The sequence below is a fragment of the Olea europaea genome, chromosome 13 (assembly GCF_002742605.1).
Source record: "Olea europaea var. sylvestris chromosome 13, O_europaea_v1, whole genome shotgun sequence".
Classification (NCBI taxonomy): domain Eukaryota; kingdom Viridiplantae; phylum Streptophyta; class Magnoliopsida; order Lamiales; family Oleaceae; genus Olea; species Olea europaea.
In genome coordinates, this window is record NC_036249.1 from 11,076,806 (window position 1) to 11,099,199 (window position 22,394).

At 34.2% G+C, this 22,394-nt stretch overlaps 1 protein-coding gene across 12 annotated transcripts; it reads right to left on the bottom strand.

The window, feature by feature from the left end:
• Positions 1-4,615: 4,615 nt before the first annotated feature.
• Positions 4,616-18,775, bottom strand: LOC111407575 (puromycin-sensitive aminopeptidase-like). Of its 12 annotated transcripts, none has more exons than XM_023037149.1 (33): positions 18,643-18,774; positions 17,809-17,889; positions 17,683-17,727; positions 17,461-17,601; positions 17,280-17,355; positions 16,905-16,981; positions 16,515-16,628; positions 16,321-16,395; positions 16,129-16,236; positions 15,834-16,046; positions 15,689-15,747; positions 15,457-15,484; positions 15,282-15,368; positions 15,148-15,173; positions 14,803-14,866; positions 14,635-14,715; positions 14,408-14,455; positions 14,277-14,295; positions 14,116-14,120; positions 13,993-14,004; positions 13,773-13,829; positions 13,568-13,677; positions 8,915-8,995; positions 8,636-8,819; positions 7,832-7,980; positions 7,141-7,279; positions 6,910-7,056; positions 6,726-6,807; positions 6,449-6,624; positions 5,715-5,825; positions 5,521-5,637; positions 5,340-5,411; positions 4,616-4,853 (listed from the first exon to the last, which is right to left on the bottom strand). In XM_023037149.1, exons 4-33 carry the CDS (start codon positions 17,521-17,523, stop codon positions 4,773-4,775), a joined length of 2,661 nt encoding a protein of 886 aa, XP_022892917.1. In that variant the 5' UTR covers positions 17,524-17,601; positions 17,683-17,727; positions 17,809-17,889; positions 18,643-18,774; the 3' UTR covers positions 4,616-4,772. The 12 variants fall into 12 exon arrangements, with proteins under 12 accessions (XP_022892917.1, XP_022892923.1, XP_022892919.1 ...); XM_023037155.1 differs by having other exon boundaries at positions 17,809-17,891; positions 18,646-18,747; XM_023037151.1 differs by having other exon boundaries at positions 17,809-17,883; positions 18,643-18,747.
• Between the last annotated feature and the right edge of the window lie 3,619 nt (positions 18,776-22,394).

Sequence of the window (22,394 nt, forward strand, 5' to 3'; positions counted from 1 at the left end):
TGCTTTTGAAGGGCCTGAAGATGGGGGTGGCTGGCGTCTGGAAGGTCAAAGGCTGAGGGACCCCAAATTCAGCAGCATCTCTTGCGGTCAAAAACGGCTACAAGAACAATCTTCTGTAAAGAATTTAGGGCACATGACAAATTGTTGTTTGAGCAGTCAATGTAGAATACATTTTTGATTTCGTATTTGCCAATTTTAAGGATTCTTTTTATGTTTTGTAATTAAGGAAAAAAAAATAATATGTAGATTGTTAAACCTGAATTTTCTGTCCTTTTAAGATAATTCAATGGTCAAAAATGAAAATTATGAGGTTTAGAAATTTATTTCTTTAATTGGTCATGCGTTGAAGAGTATTTCATCTTTGTCTTTCTCTCTCTCTTGGGAATCAAGCTTTTTATTTCAAAAATGAGGACAAGATTCCAAATTAAGCTCCTGTTTAGTGAGGATTAAAATTTAATTTTTAGTAGATTTTGATAAAAATTGATGAAATGTGTAGTTGAAAAGTTGTGAATTCTATGAAATATGTGGTTAAAATTAAATGTTGACTTTGACTTGAGTTTTTAATTGGATTTTAATCCGAGACAGGTAGGGGGCTAAAAACCAAAGAAAGGTCAAGAATCCAAAATTATAGGGTTCAACCATGGTTAAATTTAAAAATATAAATTAGTGTTCTTCAATATAGAAACAGACACCAAAGAAAATACTTTATAACAATTATTCTACTTGTATAGATAATATCGAACAAATAGGTTGGCAGCATGCATCTATCAATCTATCTTTACAGAATTTTTGTTCATGTAGAAGAACTCGTTTTATAATATCCAATTGTGTTCATAATAAAAACAATCTATTATTTTGCATGAAAAATTGATCAAATTTATTATTACCCAAAAAAGTAAAAAAAAAAATTTATAACATACGAATTATTATTATTATTGAAAACACAATAATGTCTTGCTTGGCATACGAAACAATGTATATTTGTCCCATCTGGTATTTAACAGACACCTAAAACTTTAATTAATTTTTTTTAATCGAGTGATATTTTTGAAATCGTTATATTAATTTGAAATATTTTACAAACTTCATGATGAAATTAACCCTAGGCTTGTGAAGTCCACGTAATAAGAGTTTTGATATATATTGTGTAACCAAAGGTTTTGCTTCGATTACATTAACTTAAAGTAAAAGGAGACTCGAAACTTTTTCCCATATTAAAAATGTTATACGTTTATCACAAGCTAAGAGTTGCAATAAGTTAGAAAATATGAAGTAAGAAAAAACGTCACTGCTTATAACTAAGATAAATCATCTAGAATATGAATTATTTATACAATTTTATATTGTACAATTATTTTCTTTATTTGTGGCAAAGGAGTCAACATGAACTATATAAATATAAAATACGCCTTTCTATTTTCAATGTCAACCCAACCTATTAATATAATGTGAAAGAATAAAAAGAAAAAAAAAATTGAGTAAAAATCTAAAAATAACCTTCTAGTAGCTTCTTCTTCAAAGTATATAAAAAATTTCTAAGTCAACAATGACAACATATTTTTTTCATCAAGTTATTCTTACACGAATTATACAAAGCAACAGTTCATCAAAATTCAAACCAAATAGATCAAATGATTTACTATTTGAATCAAGAAATTCTTTTGTCTACAACATTTAACTTATCATTACTTCAATTTTATAGTAGATATAGCTTCAAATCTTGCTCCCCTACAATTTTAGCCATATTTTGTAGGTGAGATAAAATCGAATCGATTCTTGAAATGTTTTTTCTATAGGTTTTCTGCAAGAAAAATGCTTGAGGTGCATTGTGGTGTCCAAAATGGACACCAATACCGAGGCGCCTGTCACACCTAGGCCCACAGGCACCTCGGCCAATACCGAGGCACTGAGTGTCCATCTTGGACGCTACAATGTACCCATAGCACTGCCGTTTCTACAAATAGTGATGTTATCTAGCATCATTGATGCTAAGCACCCATCTAGATGATATTCATGTATTATTAATTAGATCAATTTAAAAGTAGAGACATAGATTGATGTTACGTAGTAATGCCCCGAAAAAAGTAACAAGTGTGGTAGTAAATACTATGTGGCAAAATTATCGTTCAAAATGGTCGCATTTGTAAGGCATGAAAAATCTAAAATCAGGGAAGCCAGAAAAAAAAGAGCCCGAAAGTATAGATTATACCTAAAAAAGAGTCAGGAAGTAAAGATTATGCTCTATTAAGTATAGGTGAGAATTAAACGATCTAAATATACTCATTGCTCAGGTAGAGCAAGAGAAATACATAGAAATAACCAGATTATTGATTTTTGTCATATCTCGAGTCTCAATTCATAATTTTTATTTATTACTTATTTTTTAAAACTAAGCCCTCGTTTGATATCGATTTTTCATCCCCAAAAAATTGATTTTTTTACCATTATTTTATTATTTCAATCGTTATTTTTTATTTTTTTCACTCACCTTCTTTCTAACAATCAAAAAATCATTTTTCATAATTACTATCGAACAAGTTGCCATCATCTAAATAAAGGAGGGTGCTACAGCAACAGATGCCCTAACAAATGGGCTGACCGAACAAGCACAAGCACGGTGAGGTCGGCATTTTGGAAAATTCTATTTGTACATAATTATTGCACATAATGGTGTCCATAACGTGATGTGGCAATCATTCGATTGTTGATGTGCAAGTATAAAATTTGAATTAAAAGTTGGATGCAGTGTCACGTGTAATTATGGATACCATTATATAGACAATTATGTACGTATAATATTTTTCTGACATTTTTTATATTCAAACAGGTCCCACGCCTGTGAGAATAAGTCAGCCCTTCTGGTAGTTTTTTTCTGGCACTTCCAACATTATTCCTAAATTAAAGGTCAGGAAGTTGGAAAAGTAGACATGTGCTGAGATAAGACAGGCCAGAAGAGAGGTCAATAATTTGGGTTTGTTCCTATTCTTTTGCAGTAGCCTACACACATTCGATGTGGGTTCTAAATTTATGGTCAATTCATATTATTTAGGAAACTTCCACCGATCTCTTTTTTGAGATGTAAAATAGATAATAAATTGACGGCTCTCTTTATTTAATAATTTAATTATTTTTAAAATATATAGTGGGAAATTAAAATCGGGCTTAATTTGAATAGACGTGAATTTTATTCGGGAAATCAGGGAGTAAGCTGTGTACATTGCATGTGAAGGGATGTTAATTATTCAAAAAATTAGACGTTTAAAGGGTTAAATAAATCAATTATGCCACATGTATATAATTATTTATAGAAAAAGTCTACATGTACATAATTTTTATACACAGGGGTATGAACACCCTTATAAACAAAAATTATGTACCTCTAGCAAAGCCCTTATTTATATGCATATGATGTGGTGAGGAATAATGCTACTTATACAAAATGAATTATATGTAGATGAGGTGTCAAAAAAATTGTAGAGAACCTTTTTTTTTTCCCTAATTTAGTTGAAATTCTAATCCAATCATATTTCATCACATTATATGTATGTAAATAATTATATAGATGAAACACGACCGTGTGATAAGATACAATTGGGTCAAAACTTTTTCAACAAAAAAAAAAAAAAAATCCCTTTTTTTACACCTCATTTATATGTAATTCTTTATGTAGAAATAGCATTATTCTAAATATATAAATTAGCACGGAAATTTTGAATAATTACACCAATAATCACGAAAGTTATTTTTTTATAGTAATAATCACTTAAGTTTCCAAGTGTTACAGTAATAATCCGTCAATAAAAAATAATAATAATAATAAATCTAATGTGGCAACATTGAAGACCAATGTGTCATCACACAAAATTTCTTGTTACAACAAATCAGCAAATTTTGAATTAAATGCATCTAGCTGAGAAAATACATATGAGATTTTGATCGAATTTTTTACTTAAATCTTATGGTAAGCTCATGTTTTTTAACAATGAATTTTTATAACAAGACAAAATAAATGATGTCATCTGCTAACACTTATGAGACTTGTGATATGATAACGATTACATCTTATTTAATTTTAGACAATATGACAATACTATTTTCTAAACTTTAAACTTTGTAGTAACTGTGTTCTCAACTTTTTAAATGGAAACGATCCATTTCGCCAATAAATGACGAGATTATAATGAGAAAGATAATAAGGGATGTGCTTGACGTCTAGGGCCACATGAGCCCTGGACGTCCAACAGGCCCCTACCAATTTGGCACCCGTCCATCCAAGGCCCATGTGGCCCTAGACGTGTATCTTTATCCGATAATTAATGACCTCTGGGTGTTGTCAGTTGAGATATAGCCCTTGTTTGAGTCCCATTTTTCCACCAAAATACATTTTTTAATAGTGATTTGACATCATTTCAATCACATATTCTTCAATAAAATAATATTATACGCAAATCAAAAACTTTTTTTTATTTTTTAACCACACATTTTCCATCAATACACTATTCAAAAATTCATTCTCTCCTCTAAAATGGGGCTCAAACAAGGGCATAATGTCTTTTAGCTCAAGGGGCAGACTAGCTTCAAACAGGAAGCTGCAGTCCAAGAACTAAAGAAAACATTTGACAGGGATTTGTGATTTTATTCATATTCTACCAACTTGTTAGAGATTGACACAGTTAATGTGATTCCAATTGCATATTCAGTAAACATCTGAAAATTGAAATTTTTCTTACGAAATAAGTTCATAGTCTCTGGCCATAATGGGGATAGAAAATTTAAGCAGCCAAGCTCTTTGATGCAATCTCGTAAACATTCTCCGAAAGTCCATTGGCAGACAAGATCATTTCCAGCTGAGCCTGTTAATGGTAATGAGCACAGAATTAAATGCAGATGGAATATACAACCTTAAACTAAGACTTATTCCCAATAAATTTCAGGTCGAGCATAGAATCCCTTTTCCCACCGAGTTTGATTCATTGCAAGATTTACAGGAAAATTTAAAGCAATTAAATCCTTTTAGAACACCACCACCAAAATTTTTTTGGCCTATCCCTCCTGCTTCTAATCTGTTATAATGAAACCGTGTCAATCTTATGAACAAGAGTCGCTTTAATTTAACGCAAAACATGCCCGTAACTGCCTATGTTTTTTCCTAGCCAGTTGGAGCTCAGGTATAGGAGAGTAGTGGTAGGTCGACTTGCAGAGTAAAACTTTGTCAAATCTTACAAGAATCTTAATACACACTAGAATTGCAGTTGTCATAAAAGAATGGAGAATGACTAAAATATGCAAGAACATCTATGACAACCATAAAAATGTCAATAAGAATTTGATCATATTACCTTGGCGAGATTTTGTCGGGTTTCATCAAAACGCTTCCACCTAGAGAAGGCCGACACCATGCGAGAAGCCACCTATGATTAATTGAAAATGCATTTTTGTCAAACGTGCAAATACAGTAGTAGGTAAAAGGAAAAGAAAAGCCAAAGGTAATCAGCCAAAGAAACTTCATCCTAAACAGACCTGAGGATTCAGTTTGTCCAACTGCACCACCATTTCTCCCAAAAATTTGTAGCCCGAGCCATCTTTGGCGTGGAAGTTAACAGGAGATCCACAAAATCCTCCTATTAGCGAATACACCTGCAACACAAAAGGTTCAAAATAAGAGCATATTAAATAATCTTTTTCCCAGGGGATAAATTTTGCAGTTAGCATACCTTATTTGGATTGCATATGTCAAATGCAGGATGGTTAAGGAGTTTCCTGACATGCTCAACATTCCCAGGAACATCAGACATTGCTTGAAGGGCAAACCACTTATTCACAACCTGGAAGTAAAATTATGTCACGCAAACTTCTGAAGGTTTTTGGATCCCTATCTCCCCATAAATGGAATAACACGAAAGTATATTGCTTCATGCATGAGTAGGTTAGAACTAGACCAAAAGCACTTCTCTAGAAGTGACAGAATTCTACATTTCAATTACTAGGTATATGAGTGCTTAACGGGAGTAAAGACTTTCGAACTAATAGTGTGTTTGGCAAAGCATAAAAGTTGCTAAAAATTATGTTAAGACTTTCTAGAAAATTAGGTATTATTAGTTAAAAAATGACTTCTAAAATTTATGTTTGGTATAAAGAAGCTTACAAGTGACTTTTGTTAAGCTTATCCAAACATGCTGTAAGACTTCTGAAAGACGAATTTATACCCTTGTAAACCAAGTGTTTATGAAAAACGGTTTCAAGAAATATTTACAGATGTCATAATCACCTCACTTTGATGTAGTAGCTTCCTTAATGTATCTCAGTGTTTGAAACAGATATTTATGAAACAAAAATAAACTTGGTAAGTCAATGGATCGTTAGAATTTCTTTTCCTTCTCAAGGAAAGAAAAGGATATCTTCTGAATACAATGAAACAATGATTTTGGCAAAAGCAAAAGAAGCATACCAAGAAATCGTGCTTCCACTTGCTGTAGAAATCGGCCAAAACATCATCTTGTGTTTTACCCGGGTTCTGATCAAGAGCTACAAGAGCCGCAAATTGTTCGGTCATATTTTTGGCAGTTCTATATTCGTGCAGTGCAAGTTCAGTAACTTCTCTATCTCCAAGTGACCCAAGATATGCTGCAGACACGGAAAGCATAATAACAATCAACTATACAAATATGAAAAAAATTCTAGAGAAATTTAGCAGAAGAAATACAAGAAAACTAGATAGCTCATACCAAGGGCGATATTTTTAAGGGCACGCCTTGCCATATTTGGATGGTTGAACACATACTGTTCGGAGCTCCTGTTGTTTTTAACCTGCGAATTGAATAGAAGGTTGTAAACTACCAACTGATTATTATCAAAAAGAGATATCCACCCAGATTATTAAAATCAAAGCAGAAGTCATAAACTCAATACCGTGTCAAGAAACTCTTGTTTTAATTCAGAAGCAAGCTGCTTTTTGATGAAAGTTCTGACTGCATGAACAGCATCAGGATCAGCAACTTCCATCATGTCCATAATTTCCCCTTCACCAGGCAGAGTTAATGCCTTCGCAATAAATTCCTAAATAACTCCAAGCAAATAAAGAAGATCAATACATCTATTTTCTTCTTTCAAAAGAACGATATCTATGAGGGGAAGACATACCTTATCCAAGCTTGAATCACCGAGTATAGTTCTGAGTCCATGCACAAACTGTGGGTTAAGAACCAATGGTTTGTTTCGCTGGAAATCTGACACTAGGCTGAGCATCAGCTTTCGTGCTAGGACCTGCCCTGACTCCCAGCTAAAGCATAGGAAAAGATAGTTCAGATTCTCTCAATGCTCAACCAGATAACAAGCCGAAAACAATTTCAGAAAGGGTTTAAAACACTTGTAGTCACCCCATCCTCGATCGCATTTCATTTAGTCACAGAATCCAAGTTACCATAACTTTCTATTTTCTTCGGTTTACAAGCTGTCTACGTCCATCCGCTGAATTAAAGGAATGATGACATCACAAGGGAAGTCCATTATCCGCCCAGGCAAATATGCATTTTTTTTGTTGAAGTCATGCTTTCTTTTTCATTTTTTTTTTAAAATTTTTTTTTTTTTTGTTCCGTTATAAAATCGCATTTTAATCCACAACAGTCCAACAATGCATTTTTGCCTAGCTGGATGATAAAAATAATGTAAAACAAATTTTCCATGCAACGTCTTTCTGCCAACCATGTTAGCGTTTCAGTCAATTCAGCAAGATGGAGTGTTCAAACTGAAACAAAAAATTAATGACTAACATGGGAAAAATGAGAGTTTGGCAACTAGGTTGGGCAGCGTAACCCATCTAAGAAATAAATACCGGTTGAACTCGTCAGAATCATTAGCAAGGAGGATAAACAAATCAGCCTCAGTGAGATCAGACTCCAGTCTGACAGGAGCACTGTAACCCCTCAGAATAGATGGTACAGGCCGCTCTGGTACGTCATTGAAAATAAACTCTTCTTCTTTCTGCTTGTTACCAAGGAATACGAGATTTATATATAGAATTGGAGAACAATATTTAATCCTGACTTCAATACAGAAAATTTACACTAAATTCCCATGTGTCCTTAGACAAACCTGGCATGAAAATTAATGGGGAAAAAAAAAAGGACAAAGTATCCCAATTGAAAGCACCATGAAATATCAGAAATAGCAAATCATCAATGAGCGACAAAAGAAATATACATGTAACAAGATTATAAATATGTCGGTAGCATCTTTGTAGAGGACCCTTCTATATAAAAGAAAATGTTTCTTAACATGTTTGGATGTGCATTTTTATTTCTTACGTTAAGTAAAACGAAGTTACTTAAAACTCTTAATTTCTTTCAAAATAAGCAACTTACTTGACCCATAAATATTTATTTTAAAAAAAAAAATCTTATTTACATATAAGAAAAAGTTTTTTTAAGCATAGGCAAACATGCTCTTGTTCTTTTATATGTATCAGGCTCACATCAATAGCAGATTTCATGTGCGAAGGTAATACTGGCAACAAAATTCAACATTTACAATTTAGGTTCTCCATAAAAACAAACCAAAGGTGACCACCATATGGTTAATGTGCTGTACTAAGAACAAGAACTTAAAAAGTTCACTCAAACTATTATTCGGTACTGACCTTTGTTACTTTGAGAACTGTAGTGTGAACTGGCTGACCATTGCATACGATGCTCTCCAGTTTTCCATCATGATACACAGAGGATAGAGGCAGGTCCTTGCCACTGGAGTCGAGTAGTCCTACAGCGACAGGAATGAACATAGGTTCTTTGACGGGCTGTCCAGGGGTGGCTGGGACCTCTTGACTGGAAAACACAAAATCAGATTTGCGTCATTTAGAACGATGAACAAAATTACCCACCAGAAAATAATCAATAAGCAATTTTCTTTACGTTTGTACCTAAACTTGAGAGAGTAAGTACCAGCTTCAGCATTATAAGAAGAAACAACATTCAAACGAGGAGCCCCAGCTTGAGAATACCTGTATTTCGTTTAAATAAAAAGATTACCCATCAATGCAGAGGACAAGTAGTAATTTAAGGTAAAAGGCAGGTTGAAAGCATACTGATGAGGATATCATCTATTTTATTTCTAGTTGGACTTTATTTATGTTTTAGATTTTTATTTATGTAATTGGACTTGTATTGGCCCAAGTTCATTATAGACCTAATTACGATGTAATTTCAGTAGTTGATGATTGAATAAAATTATTGGTGACTTGTGGCAAAAGCTTTATCTCTTCCCCCATTATTCTTCTCCTTCTTCTATTGATTCTTCTTCTTCATCCTTCCCCCCTGATTTCTTCTTCCTGTTAAGTGGTCTTCTCGTTCTGTATCTAATATTTCTATTGGTGCTGCATCAAGTTTGATATCAGGGCCAAATCTTGGGTATTTCTTCTCAAACAATCCAAAATTTCTTCTTATTTTCTTCCCAAAATTTGTTGGAACATCACAATTGAAAAAGATTTAGCGTAAAAGGCAGCGTTTTTCAACTTTTTTTTTTTTAGTTCTTAGTCTTTGTGGGGAAAAAAAGTTACTGTTCACCCGTAGGAAAATTTAAAAAAATAAAATAAAATTCAGTTTTAGTATTTTCATCATTTTCTGTCAAAAATAATAAAATAATAAAAAACAAAAAAAAAAATTCAGTTTTAAGTATTTTCTTCAATTTTTGAAGAAATTCAGCTGCCGTTTCAATTTTATTTTACTGCAAATTCCAACTTCATTTGGCTGTTGTTTGCCCTACTCCATAACATAATCTATAGCCCAAATACCTACAATATCAACAGGGCCCATATGACTAGTACCTAATTCATTACCATGTTGCCAACCAATTAACCCAGTTAATCCCTTCCCATAACCCAGACACATAATTTATTACTGAAACCATTAACTATTTAACCAGCTTAAGCCTAGTAAACTTTCACTAAAGAACCCAATTAACCCAGCCCACATCCTTCTCTTCCATTGTCACCTACAGCCTACTGCGAGTCGTTTGTCGCAAAAGTTGCTCCCGCCGTTTATAGCCCCTATCGCCAGCGCCACCTCCACTAAAATCGGCAAACAATCATACCGCCACCTGCTTCATCCATTTCTTCAGTTTTCATCGCCTCCCATTGCAGCAGAATCTCACGTCGCCTGTCACCGACATTACACAGCCTCCACGACTCTCTTCTCCATATCTCACATCTATGTCTCAACCACCACTTCCACTCGCTGCCGCATCACCGCCCGGCACCACCACATCCACTGCCTGTGTCAACGACTGGCCAACAACCACTCACATATCACACTATAAAACAGCTCACTACCCAGAATTTCCTTTCACACGAAAACCCATTTAAGACCGCCACCACCAGCCCATCTCCCGTCGCCACCACCGACTCATCTCTATCAGGCAACCCCCACAACTACCTTTTGTAACTTTTCGACATCCTCGGAAGTGAATTCCAAAGTCTGGAGAGGAACATTGCTCGTCCGCATTCCTTGAGGGCAGTCACTGAATTCTTCTTTCGGAGTCGTTGCCGTCGCCACCAACAGAACGAGAGCCATTAGCCTCTCAGGAGTATTATACTACAGCATTCCACAACATGCCAACTTGACAATCATAGTTGGGACACATTTTGACTCTTTTCAGTCTCATGAGTACATCGCCAGCAACTTCAAGCTCCCGTGGACACCGCCACTGCAACTAAACAACAGGAAATCATTGATCTCTATTTATTATTGGCTTAAACGACTGTTTCATTTTAAAATTACATCATTTAAATTCTCTGTGTTACTATTATCCTAATATGTTTTAAACCCCACTTGATTGGATCCCTTAACTTCATTATATTCCACTTTACCCCACCACTCATTTCAAGTAATTAGGTTTTTGACTAGTATTTGACCCGTGCTTTGTTATTTTACATAGATCAGTAGTATTAGCTTGCAACATTTGAATTTGCCTAATCCCCTTAAAAAAAAAATGCTCAAATTGTTATTTTCAATTGCTTGCACTTATTGTCCATTGATCTCACCATTGCACATCATTTAGTTGCTAATATAGTGCATGCATGATGGTCGACTGGTCGTCTTGTCGCTTCTAGTTTCAGTACCTAAACATGGACCTTTCAAAATTTGATGAACTTACTCGACAAATAGCAGCTATCCAAACCCAGATGACTACTATTCTTGAACAGAGTAAGGCCCTCTCTACTAGTTTGAACAACTTTAAGCAAATCCCTCGTTCGATTGATGTTAATAATTCTGAAGTATCTCACAATAGACGATATCGTCGTCGACAAGGTGACCAAAAATATTTTCAACACAATCGTAGGGATAGGGATCAAGTTCGTAAGCGAGAACAAGGCCATGGTCGTCATGGTACTCACTCTCTTCCTCATCATAAGGAATGTTTCTTTAGAGACATTAAATTAGATACTCCTATGTTCGATGGTTGCTTAGACCATGAAATTTTTAATCAATGGAACACCCTTACAAAAGGAAATCGGCTAGTAACTGAGTACATTGCTCAATTTGAGAAATTTCGATTGAAATGTCATGTCGTTGAGGATGAAGCCCTGACCTTGAGTAGGTTTATACAAGGTCTAAGAGATGAACTTAGGCGTGAACTTTTCTTCCGGGGCGTCACTACTCTTGATCACACTTATTCTTTAATCCGAGACTATGAGTTGATTATTAATACTCCATATGAAAGGCGCAATCACCATCCTTCACCCATCTCAGTAGCACCACCTCATCATAAGTCTGTCATAAAGCCTTCCCCATCTAGTGTTCCTCCCATTTGGAAAAATAAGTGTAAAGATTTTGATAGTCCAAGGCCTTCTTTTCCATATAGAAGGCGTATGACAAGCATTATTCTGTTTCATTGGCTCCACTTCCTCCCGTTAAGTCCCTCCTAGGACCTCCCCGTCTAATGTTCCTAAAATCTTGAAAAATAAACATAAAATTTCTGAAATTTCAAGGACTTCTTCTCACTTGCTGTGCATCAGCTGTAAGGACTTTGGTCACATCTCTTCCAAATGTCCTAGTCGAGCCTTAACCATGAAAGAACGAAAGAATGTAATAGATGAGCCGTTAAAAGATCTAGTCTATGAACCTAAGCTTGAAGATTTTGATAACTTGGATGATAATGAAGACGCCTCATTGGGTAGTATCCGGACTTTTCCTATGACTCTAGGTGTTGGACCTCTTGTTCTCGATACCTCTCAGTCAAGTGTTGTGTATATCACCTTTATCCAACCCAAAGGTACTGATGATTTGCGTAATCCTGCTTGGAATTTGATCCTCCCAACTGTTTAAATTGCATATAACAGTTCTATGAATTGCTCTATAGGTCTAAGTCATTTTGAAGTTGTTCCTGATTATAAGTCTAAGATACCTTTAGACCTTATTCCAATGTCTCCACATACTATTATGTCTATGTCAGCTTAGGCATTTGTACGTCATCTTCATGACTTGCATGTTAAGATCAATAAACAGTTTGAAGCAAGTAATGCATTATATAAACTTCAAGCCGATTTGCATAAGCGAAATTTTGAATTTAATATTGGAGATTATGTCATATTGCAAACTTGTAGTGCTGGTTCTTTAAAAATTTTAAAGCATGTTGGTTCAAATGCACGTCATTGCTCTTTCATCACATTTTGGCTACCACTCTGCTTTAAATATTAAGGACTTCATTACCTACAAACACCGTGTTACTTTCTTTGATGATCCATTTCTACTTAGCTTTGTGGACTCCCAACTTAACTATGTTGATATTTCTACTTCAACACCATCTATCACAACACACAAAGATAAAATTGATGTTATTTTATATGAACGTGTTGTATTAACCAATGATGACAAGATTCAGTACTTCCTTGTTTGTTGGGTAAATCGACGTGCTTCTTATGCTCCTCATTATGTACAATCATGTGAAAATCTCAAAGATGAGGTGTAAGAATATTGTTTATTTGGAGTCCAGTATCAGTATTTGGTTAGAAGGAAATATCGCCCCCCCCCCCTTGGTCAGATCATATTCTTGGGAATAAGCTATAGTTTTCAATACTATCAATCATGAAATTTCGTTACTTGGTTCGTCAAAAAGATCAACCCCATGACTTGACTTGAAGCATTTGGAGTATCAAATTGACTGCAGCCTATAGTGATCCATCAACTCGACAGAGTTGAGTTTTTCTCCCACCCCAGGAGAATTGATAAGGATATCATCTATTTTATTTCTAGTTGGATTTTATTTTATTTTGTGGACTTTATTTATGTTTTAGATTTTTATTTATGTAATTGGGCTTGTATTGACACAAGTTCATTCTAGGTAGGGTTTTAGTCTTTACTATTTAAACCTAATTGCGATATAATTTCAGTAGTTGATGATTGAATAAAATTATTGGTGGCTTGTGGCGAAAGTTTTCTCTCTTCCCCCATTATTCTTCTCCTTCTTCTATTGATTCTTCTTCTTCTTCTTTCATCCTTCCTCCTTGATTTCTTCTTCCTGTTAAGTGGTCTTCTCATTCTGCATCTAATATTTCTATTGGTGCTGCATCACATACCATAACAAGAAATTAGAAAAATCAGCACCATTTGCATCTCTCATGGCAGCAAAGAAGTCTTCACATGTTACAGCTTGCCCATCGTGCCTCTCAAAATATAGGTCCATACCCTAAAACGAGAACAAGGCACATATAATCATAGGATAAAATCATACTTACATACATGCACCACATAGAGATTTTAGGCCACGTTGTTTGTACTTACTTTTCTAAATCCATCACTCCCTAACAAGGTTTTATACATTCTCAAAACTTCAGCTCCCTGATTGAAGAGATTGCACAAATGAACCAATTATTCATTGAAAAGATCTAGCATAGCAAAACACACATGCTCCCGCGACAAACCAAAAAATTAAAAACAAAATGAAACCCTCGTTGACAAACACATTACACAGACACACACAGAGAGAAGGATGGGCAGAAACCTTTTTGTACACCTGTAAACAGTAATCAAGCAGTACAAAAGAACAATTAGTCATCCTTCAAAAAAATAAAAAATAAAAAAATAACAGCAAGGAGAAAAATACGACGGAATTTCTGTGCCTTACCGTTACTGCAATTTGAAGCAAGCAAGGTCCACCATCAATTCCAGCATGTCAGTAGCAGGGATAACCAAATTCAAATATCCAGAGACAACCAAATAATTTCAAAGTCACCAAAACATGACTGAGGATAATATTCTTTTTAGAAGAAATAAAAAGGAACTTGCCTGTATAGAAGTTATCCATCTGTCAAGAGGATAAATGAATCAATGTTAGCACTATTTCGCAACAAGTAAAACTTCTAAGTAACCACATTCTTTAAAAAGAGCTCTAGGAGAAAGAAAGGACGACTTCAGACCTTGATATAAGAGTGAGGTCGAACGGGATGCGCCATGGGACCAGCATCCTGGAAGATTGGGAGAAATGACAGTCACTATTTGCATCAACTTAGCGCCAAATCAAGGGGAAAATGCAGTGGCAAATCCAGATGACAATGCTAGTCGGGATAAAATCTTTATATGTCATCTACATTTGCATTTTAATGAACAGTAAGACTAAGACAAAGCGTATACAACTATATGTTACCTGAGGAAATTGATCAGTTCGAAGCTTTGAAACATCAGCTATCCGATTCACAGTACGGCTTCCCATATCAGATGAAAATTCCTAGAAATTAAATAGAGTTAAAAATTTATGTTAGCTAAGATAAAGGAAAATGCATAAGCGTCTACGAATTAGGAACTATTTTTCTACCTGACCACGGAAAACAGTGAGACCTTCCTTCAAACTGAGCTGAAACCAATCCCGACATGTCACTCTGCAATAAGCTTGACAGTCAATCCCAATTTAACATGTACAAAAACTAAAAAGCATATATTAATTCAGTTCATTAAACTTAAGGTTACCAGATCCACATTGATCATGGGCAATGGGTTTCAACTTATTTTAAATTGCTTATTTAAAATACAAAAACCAAAGATAATCACTTCAATAATCAGATGGGCAAAAGAACATAATTAGCCAGTAAAGGGGAAGAAGCCAATCAAAATTACTACATAACTTCAGGAAATAATAGACTAGGATTGATGCTAGGCCAACCTGTTGCCCGTCCAGTTGTGGAAATACTGCAGGTAGAGACAAGAATCAAAGGTAAATTAATATACTTTCCCTTGATGTTTAAGATAATTAATTCAGAAACATTCAAATTAGGTAATCACGCGATGACGACACACCTCATGCCCAATCACCCCTAAAATTGCGGCATAATCTCCATCTGTTGTGGTTTCAGGTGATGCCAACACAACTTTGGAATTGAAAATCTGCCGACAGAAAAATAGCAAAATCCAAGAAGCGAAAATTTGATAATATAAAAACACAAAGAAATAGCATGATAGCTGCTCAGCATACATTTAAACTTTTGTTTTCCATGGCTCCCCTATCAATCATCAAATGTAACCATCGTTAGTAATGTGATAAAACATATATAAAGTGTTAGGTAGGGAAGAATGGAAAGTGAAGGACAGTATTATGAAGAAAAAGGAACTAAAATCTGGTTCATTATAGTGACTTGTCCTATCCACAGCCCCTAAACATGGACAGAAACTATGAAATGAGCAGCCAAAAGGAGGATAAAACTAACATAAAATCTGGAACAGCTACAATATTAAAAAGATCAAGGTCATACTGAAGCCCAAAAACCTGTCAAAAATGGTAACAAAGAGAAAATTCAAAAATTTTATTATTTTCGAGAAGAAAACTTCAAAAACTGAAAAATAGAGACTTACATCTTCATCCCATTTCATAGCAGCTTTCAAAGAGTACATTGCATGGGCTGTCTTTGGAAGATCTTGCACAGGGGTCCAGATTCTAAGGGAGACCTTACGGCCTGAAAGCGTTGTAAATGTATCGTCTCTGCTCTCCAACTGTCCCGCGACTAATGCAAAAAGATAGCAAGGCTTCTTGAAGGGATCCTCCCAAAGAGTATAATGTTTGCCTCCCTACATTGATGCAGCAAAGTTTTAGCTCAATGTGAAAAAATATTCACGTCGAACATCATTTTCAACTAGTAGTAAAGTTCACCTCCAAGTCTCCTTGCTCAATAAGATTTCCATTGGATAACATTACAGGGTATAATGACTTTTCGCCTTCAATACGACAAGTATACTTTGCCATAACATCGGGACGATCCTAATAGTGCAAAAAATATCGGCGGCTAAAATTAAAGGAAACAAATGAATTCTGGGAATTTGAAAATTGATCCAAATAATGTACCTGATAGAATGTAATTTTTCGAAAACCCTCTGCTTCACATTGTGTGCAGAAATTCCCAGATGACTTATAGAGGCCCTGCATTGATTATTACCAATAACTAACTGGAATGATGATTAAACACTGGACACAAACAATAGATGTTATTTTTGTATTGATGAAAAATAATTTTGACATATTAAGCAGGTTAAATTCACCTCTAAGGATGTATTCTTCTGTGGGTAGATTTCAGTCACAATGTGCAAGGTAAATTTACCAATTGGAAGCGAGCGAACGATCAAGTGACGAGAGTCTAAGCTAAAATCTTCCTCCTGTATATTTTTCAAGGAAAAGAGGGGTCATATAAAGATGAGCGAAAAAAGTTAGCAGCGGCAGAAACTCATATTCTTCCACAAATAATTGGTGCCCCTATACAAAAAGCTGCCAGGAAATTTGTGAAAAATATGAAAACGATCACATAAGAATTTCCTAGCCAAAAGCATGGAAATAGCATAAGCAAGCAAGCAAGCAGCATTAAATAAAGCACCAACTTCAATAATTATGTGAATTCTTCAGCAATCTTTAGGTATTGCGAACAAATCACTTGCCTTAAGCTCCTTGCCATTAATCATTATTGTAATCAGCTTCAGATCCACCCCATCCAAGACCAGTGGAGCAGAGCAGCCTGTTCATGAAGATAAATTAGATGAGAATCATTTCAAAATAAATTTCAGATGGAAGTCCTGGTGCAATGGCAAAAGGATTTAGCTGAAAACCCATAGAACACTGAGCTGTCCAAGTATCAAAACACAGCATTCATGAATAATAGACGAAGGCGCTTTACATTTGATCTGGGAACTATACAGCAGATGCTCATAATACACGAGTACAAAACTGATATATATCTAAAGGTAACGCCAGAGATATAAGAATTATATAATAGACCTAATGTTTATAACAAGCTAAAAGAAACGCTATATTACCTTCAACTCTGGGATATACTGCTATTTCGGAACAAACAATTGTTTTCTCCTCACCAAGAGAAAACTTCAAATCCACCTAACAAACAATCCCCGTCTTATATTAGTGTAGAGCAATTTCAAAAATACAGGTGCACAAGAAGATAACCGACGTATAATCAAGTATATTTGCATATGAATTTACAGTATCAAAGAAGTAATCAGGCTGCTTGTAGTCCTTCAAGAAGATTTCCTTTGGTGTATCCATATTGGGTTCTTCAACTTGCTTCGTTAGTGATTCTGTTGTAACCGAACAGATTAACCTCTGTCTGACTTTTTTAGCACCCTACAAAGGTCAAAAAGAACTTGTATATAAAATATAATTATAGAAATGTTGACAAGCACTAAGATTAACTAAAATGCTTACAGGCAATGAATTATACGGAAACCGATGATTCCTCCAATAGTTAACCTAGTAACTCAACAGATTGAGAATTTCAGACACAAAGAAAACTGTGGCATTTAGAAGGCGAATTATGGAAAATGTGCAAACCTCTGAAGATGAGTATTGCTTGTATCTACAGATATTCTTTGCTGAATGCCCAACAAAACCAAGACGACAACTAGCCTGAAGCTGCAAATGTCAATTTAATGAACGTAGGCCACAAAAATTAGACATAATAAGGTTGTAGGAGAATACTGTATAAGGAAAGCACATTTGAAATGGCAAACGTAGGCATTTCTTTTACAGAAAAGTCAAAAAGTAATTACTCATCATAATATCAAAATAAAACAGCTGAACTCATGGCTCTTGGGATGTCCACGAATAGCATAGAAAAAACTCAAGCAAAATATAATTCTCCACAGATGAATTATTTCCTCAAAATTTCGGTAGCAACTATAAAATCATGGGAACACAAATTAAAAAATTAACTATGGGATTGGGTAATCACAGGGGCAGAGGGGACCAAACCAAAGAGACAGGTCTTTGACAGTCTCGAAGCTTTGCATGGTAGAATCAACCGAGCCATCACCCAATACAAAACTCCTAAATAATCAACTATTGATATAAAAAAATTCAGTAATCAGATTTCTATAAACCACAAACAAGATTCAATAATTAAACCCTACAAACGATGGAATCTTTCACCCCAGATTGCCTAGGCCAACAAAATTTCACATAAGGGACTCAAGACCACTAAATCAGTAAAAAATACGAAAACCCATGTCAGTAAACAGAGACTGAGTATGCACTCTTATATGCGTTTTGTTTAAGGATATGGATAATACGAAATTATGGACAAGAAATTTTATATGCTTAAAACAATTAAAAATGAGAAATTAAATTAATTTTAATCAGATCAAAAACTCCATTGCTCTGACATACCTTTTTTTTTTTTGGTTCCGATGATCAGAGATGAAGAAAGAACAAAAACGATGAGATATTTAAGAAACCTACGAATGAAGTGATCGAGATTCCCCTCCGTGGAATATAGAGTAAATTTAACCGATGCTCACTAAATTTATTAGTACTCAGTCACTCATCTTTCGCACGTTATCAAATACTCACTAATTTTTTCATATAATTATCCATCCACCACTCTTTTCTTCAAATAATTAGACAATTTTCACGACAACTTTTTGACAACTTCCAACCACCAAAATCATTAAATTTTGATATAATTGGAAAGTCCACGATATCCCCTTCAATTACCATCCAAAATCTCATCATAACGTCAAGGGATTCGACCGGAAAATTGTCGTAAAAATCGCCCAAAAAATCTGAAAATCTAGCGACAATTTTTCGACAACTTCGGACCATCAAAATTGTCGAATTTTGATACCGTTGGAAAGCCCACAATATCCTCTTCAATTATCATCCAAAATTTCCCCATAACTCCAACGGATTGGATGGAAATAAACCCATAAAATCAGTATCCTGAAAAGGCGAAAATCTAGACAGAATTCGGGATGCTGACTTTGTGGGTTTATTCTGATCGAATTCTTTGGAGTTATGGGGAAATTTTGGATGGTAATTGAAGAGGATATTGTGAGTTTTCCAACGGTATGAAAATTCGACAGTTTTGGTGGTCGGAAGTTGTTGAAAAATTGTCGCAAAAGTCACCCAAAAAATCTGAAAATCTGTGCAGATTTTCAGATTTTTTTGGCGATTTTTGCCGCAATTTTCCTGTCCAATCCCTTGGAGTTATGAGGAGATTTTGGGTGGTAATTGAAGAAGACATCATAGGCTTTCCACCGGTATCAAAATCCGACGATTTTGGTGGTCGGAAGTTGTCGCAAAACTCGCCCAATTATTTGAAGAGACGAGTGTTGGATTGATAACTATATGGAAAGATGAATGAGTATTTAGTAACACGTGAAAGATGAGTGAGTAGGTAGTAACAAGTTTAAAGTTCAGTAAGCATTGGTTAAATTTACTCGAGGAATATATGACCTAAAGTGATAAAAAAAATCCAGATTATTCGATAAGATAAAAATTGTGTGATAGTATGAATTTTAGATTTTTTTATAATTTAAAATTGTCTAGGAATATTTATTTTTGGGGTTAGCACTTAGATATTGTATGATTCTTAAGAGCCTATCTAAGTGATTAGAGTCTAATTTCAAATTTAGGCCAAGTTTGTTTTCCATTTATGTAAAAATGAAAATGAAAAATATAATCGTTACGGATTCCACACAAGAGATATAAATTCAAATATGATGATTTGATGTGATGGATAACGGTTATATTTTTTTTCATTTTAATGGGAAAAGAATAGAAAACAAACAGGGGCTTAAAGTGTAAATATTACGACTACTTTAATTTATTTATTTTTTTCAATCATTATTTATTGTTTTTTTCTTTATTTTTTAATTAATATAATTATTGACGATTATTTAATCTTATCGAAAATAATTTATTTATTCTAAAAGTTTATATTTTGTCTCTACTTGATTTAGATAAAAATTAAATTTTAGTAGATTTTGAAATAGCCTACTCGTTATATTTAATTTGGTTGCAAATTTAACCAAAGAAAATACCAAGAATTTTCAAAGTAACCAACTGCAAAGCTTCAATTCAATGGCCTTTCAAGGTTATCTAGAAAGGAGGAAAAAAGAGAGACGAAGAGACGTACGGTTCTTGCATCTCAGGTTCACATAATTGCTTAGGCCAGCGACAAAAAAGTGTAGTGAATATTGAAGACAAAGTACGGCCAAATGTTGCCGTAATTCCGTAATAAATACTCCACACAAAATTTACTTGATTTTTATGACGGTAATATTAGATTTTTATACAATGAATATAATATATGAAAGAAATAACTAATTTGGATGAAGTGCCCAATTGGTGGAATGTGTGGAATTTGTGTGGGAGTTCGGGGGGTTCGAGTCACATTCCACATAATAATAAAAAGTCTTTGATTGGGGTTTAGGGCTTCCTTGATTAAAATAATTATTATTTTATTTTATTTTATTTTAATCTTTTTCCGTAATATTTAATGGGTCAAATTAGCCAGTATAATATGACCATTTTTTAACAACCTATTACCCTCTAGCCATTGAATGTGTAAATATTTTCGGATCATGGTGGAGGTTGTTAGATTCATCCTACCTATATAAACACATTTGATTTTTCTAAAAAAAAAAAAAATCACCAAAAACAAAATTATAAATTTTCATATTCTGAAATTTTTATACTCGAGTTTTACATAATTTTCTGGAATACACTTGAAAGTTCTGAGAAACCATTCATGGTTGTTGCAGAAATGGTTTGTGATTGTTGTATCTTGTGAGTGATTGTCTACAGAGGTCACAGCAGTTATCGACAAGCAATTTCATTTTAGGACATCGTGTTATCACAAAACTCAATTAGTCGATAAGTTTTATTTCTACATTTTATTGTTCTGCAAGTTACTGCAACTAGTTACATTTCCAACAATCCAAAGTGAAATTTTATTTATAATTAGTTGTCATATCTGCAATAGATATATCTATTCCTAGACATCGTGAAAAATTGGATTATTTGATGGAAAGAATTTTAAGATATGGCAAATGAAGTTGCGATTTTATTTGACAATTCTTAAAGTTGTTGATGCTATTGAATCTGATGAACCTGTTTCTATAATTGTTGATAAGCTACAAATAAGGAAACAAAATATTTAGCGAATTAGGAACATAATGATCATATGTGCAAAAACTATATCTGAAATGTTTGACATTAGATTTATATGATATTTATTGATTGTGTAAAACTGCTAAAGAATTATGAAATTCCTTAGAAAAAATTTGCTATCGAAGATGCTGGAACTAAGAAATTTGCTGTGGACAAATTTTTAGATTTTAAAATAGATGACATTAGAATTGTGGTTAGTCAAGTTGAAGAATTACATATCCACGAAATTATTGTTGAGGGATATAAAATATGCATGGGTTTTCAAGCGTCTGCCATAATTGAAAAATTACCGTTTTATTGGAAAGAGTATAAGAACAGTTTGAAACATGAGAGAAAAGAAATGTCATTAGATAATTTGGTTATCAGGATTAGAATTGAGGAGGACAATAGAATGCAAAACGTAGGGAGAGAATGAATTTGGATACCAAAGCTAATCTTATTGAACGATGTTCTAGTAGTAAGAAATCAGTTGAAAATTTTACCAATGGTTAGAACTTTAAAGGCAGAAATAAGGGAAATCAATTTGTAGAAAAGAACAATCGGTCTAAGCCCAATTTAAAAACAAAATTGTTGGTGACTATTTTGTTTGTGGTAAACCATATCACTTTGCAAAAGATTACAGAAATAGGAAAGGAAAAACTGTGAAGAATCAGGCATATATAATGGAGGATGGGAATTTCTATGATATGGTGACAGAAGTTAATCTAATAAGTAACATGACAGACTGGTAGATAAATTTTGGAGCTACTAAGCATATTTGCTGCACAAGAGGTGCATTTTCTTCATTTACTTCTGCTAGTGATAGAACATGTCTATTTATGGGGAATGTTTCCTCTGCCAAAATCAAGGGAAAAAGAACTGTGGCATTTAGATTTACTTATGGAAATATTATGTACCTGAAATTAGAAAAAATCTAGCGTCTGAATTTATCTTAGTTAAAAGGGATTTAAGATTATATTTGAGAG

Excerpts from the sequence above, each read along its gene's own strand:
- LOC111407575 (XM_023037146.1), bottom strand. The coding sequence starts at position 18,286 with ATGGCTCGGTTGATTCTACCATGCAAAGCTTCGAGACTGTCAAAGACC. Across the intron at positions 15,485-15,688 it reads GTAGCTGTTCCAGATTTTAT|GGGAGCCATGGAAAACAAAA; the intron begins GTTAGTTTTATC and ends GATGATTGATAG. Across the intron at positions 6,625-6,725 it reads CCTTAAAAATATCGCCCTTG|CATATCTTGGGTCACTTGGA; the intron begins GTATGAGCTATC and ends CCGTGTCTGCAG.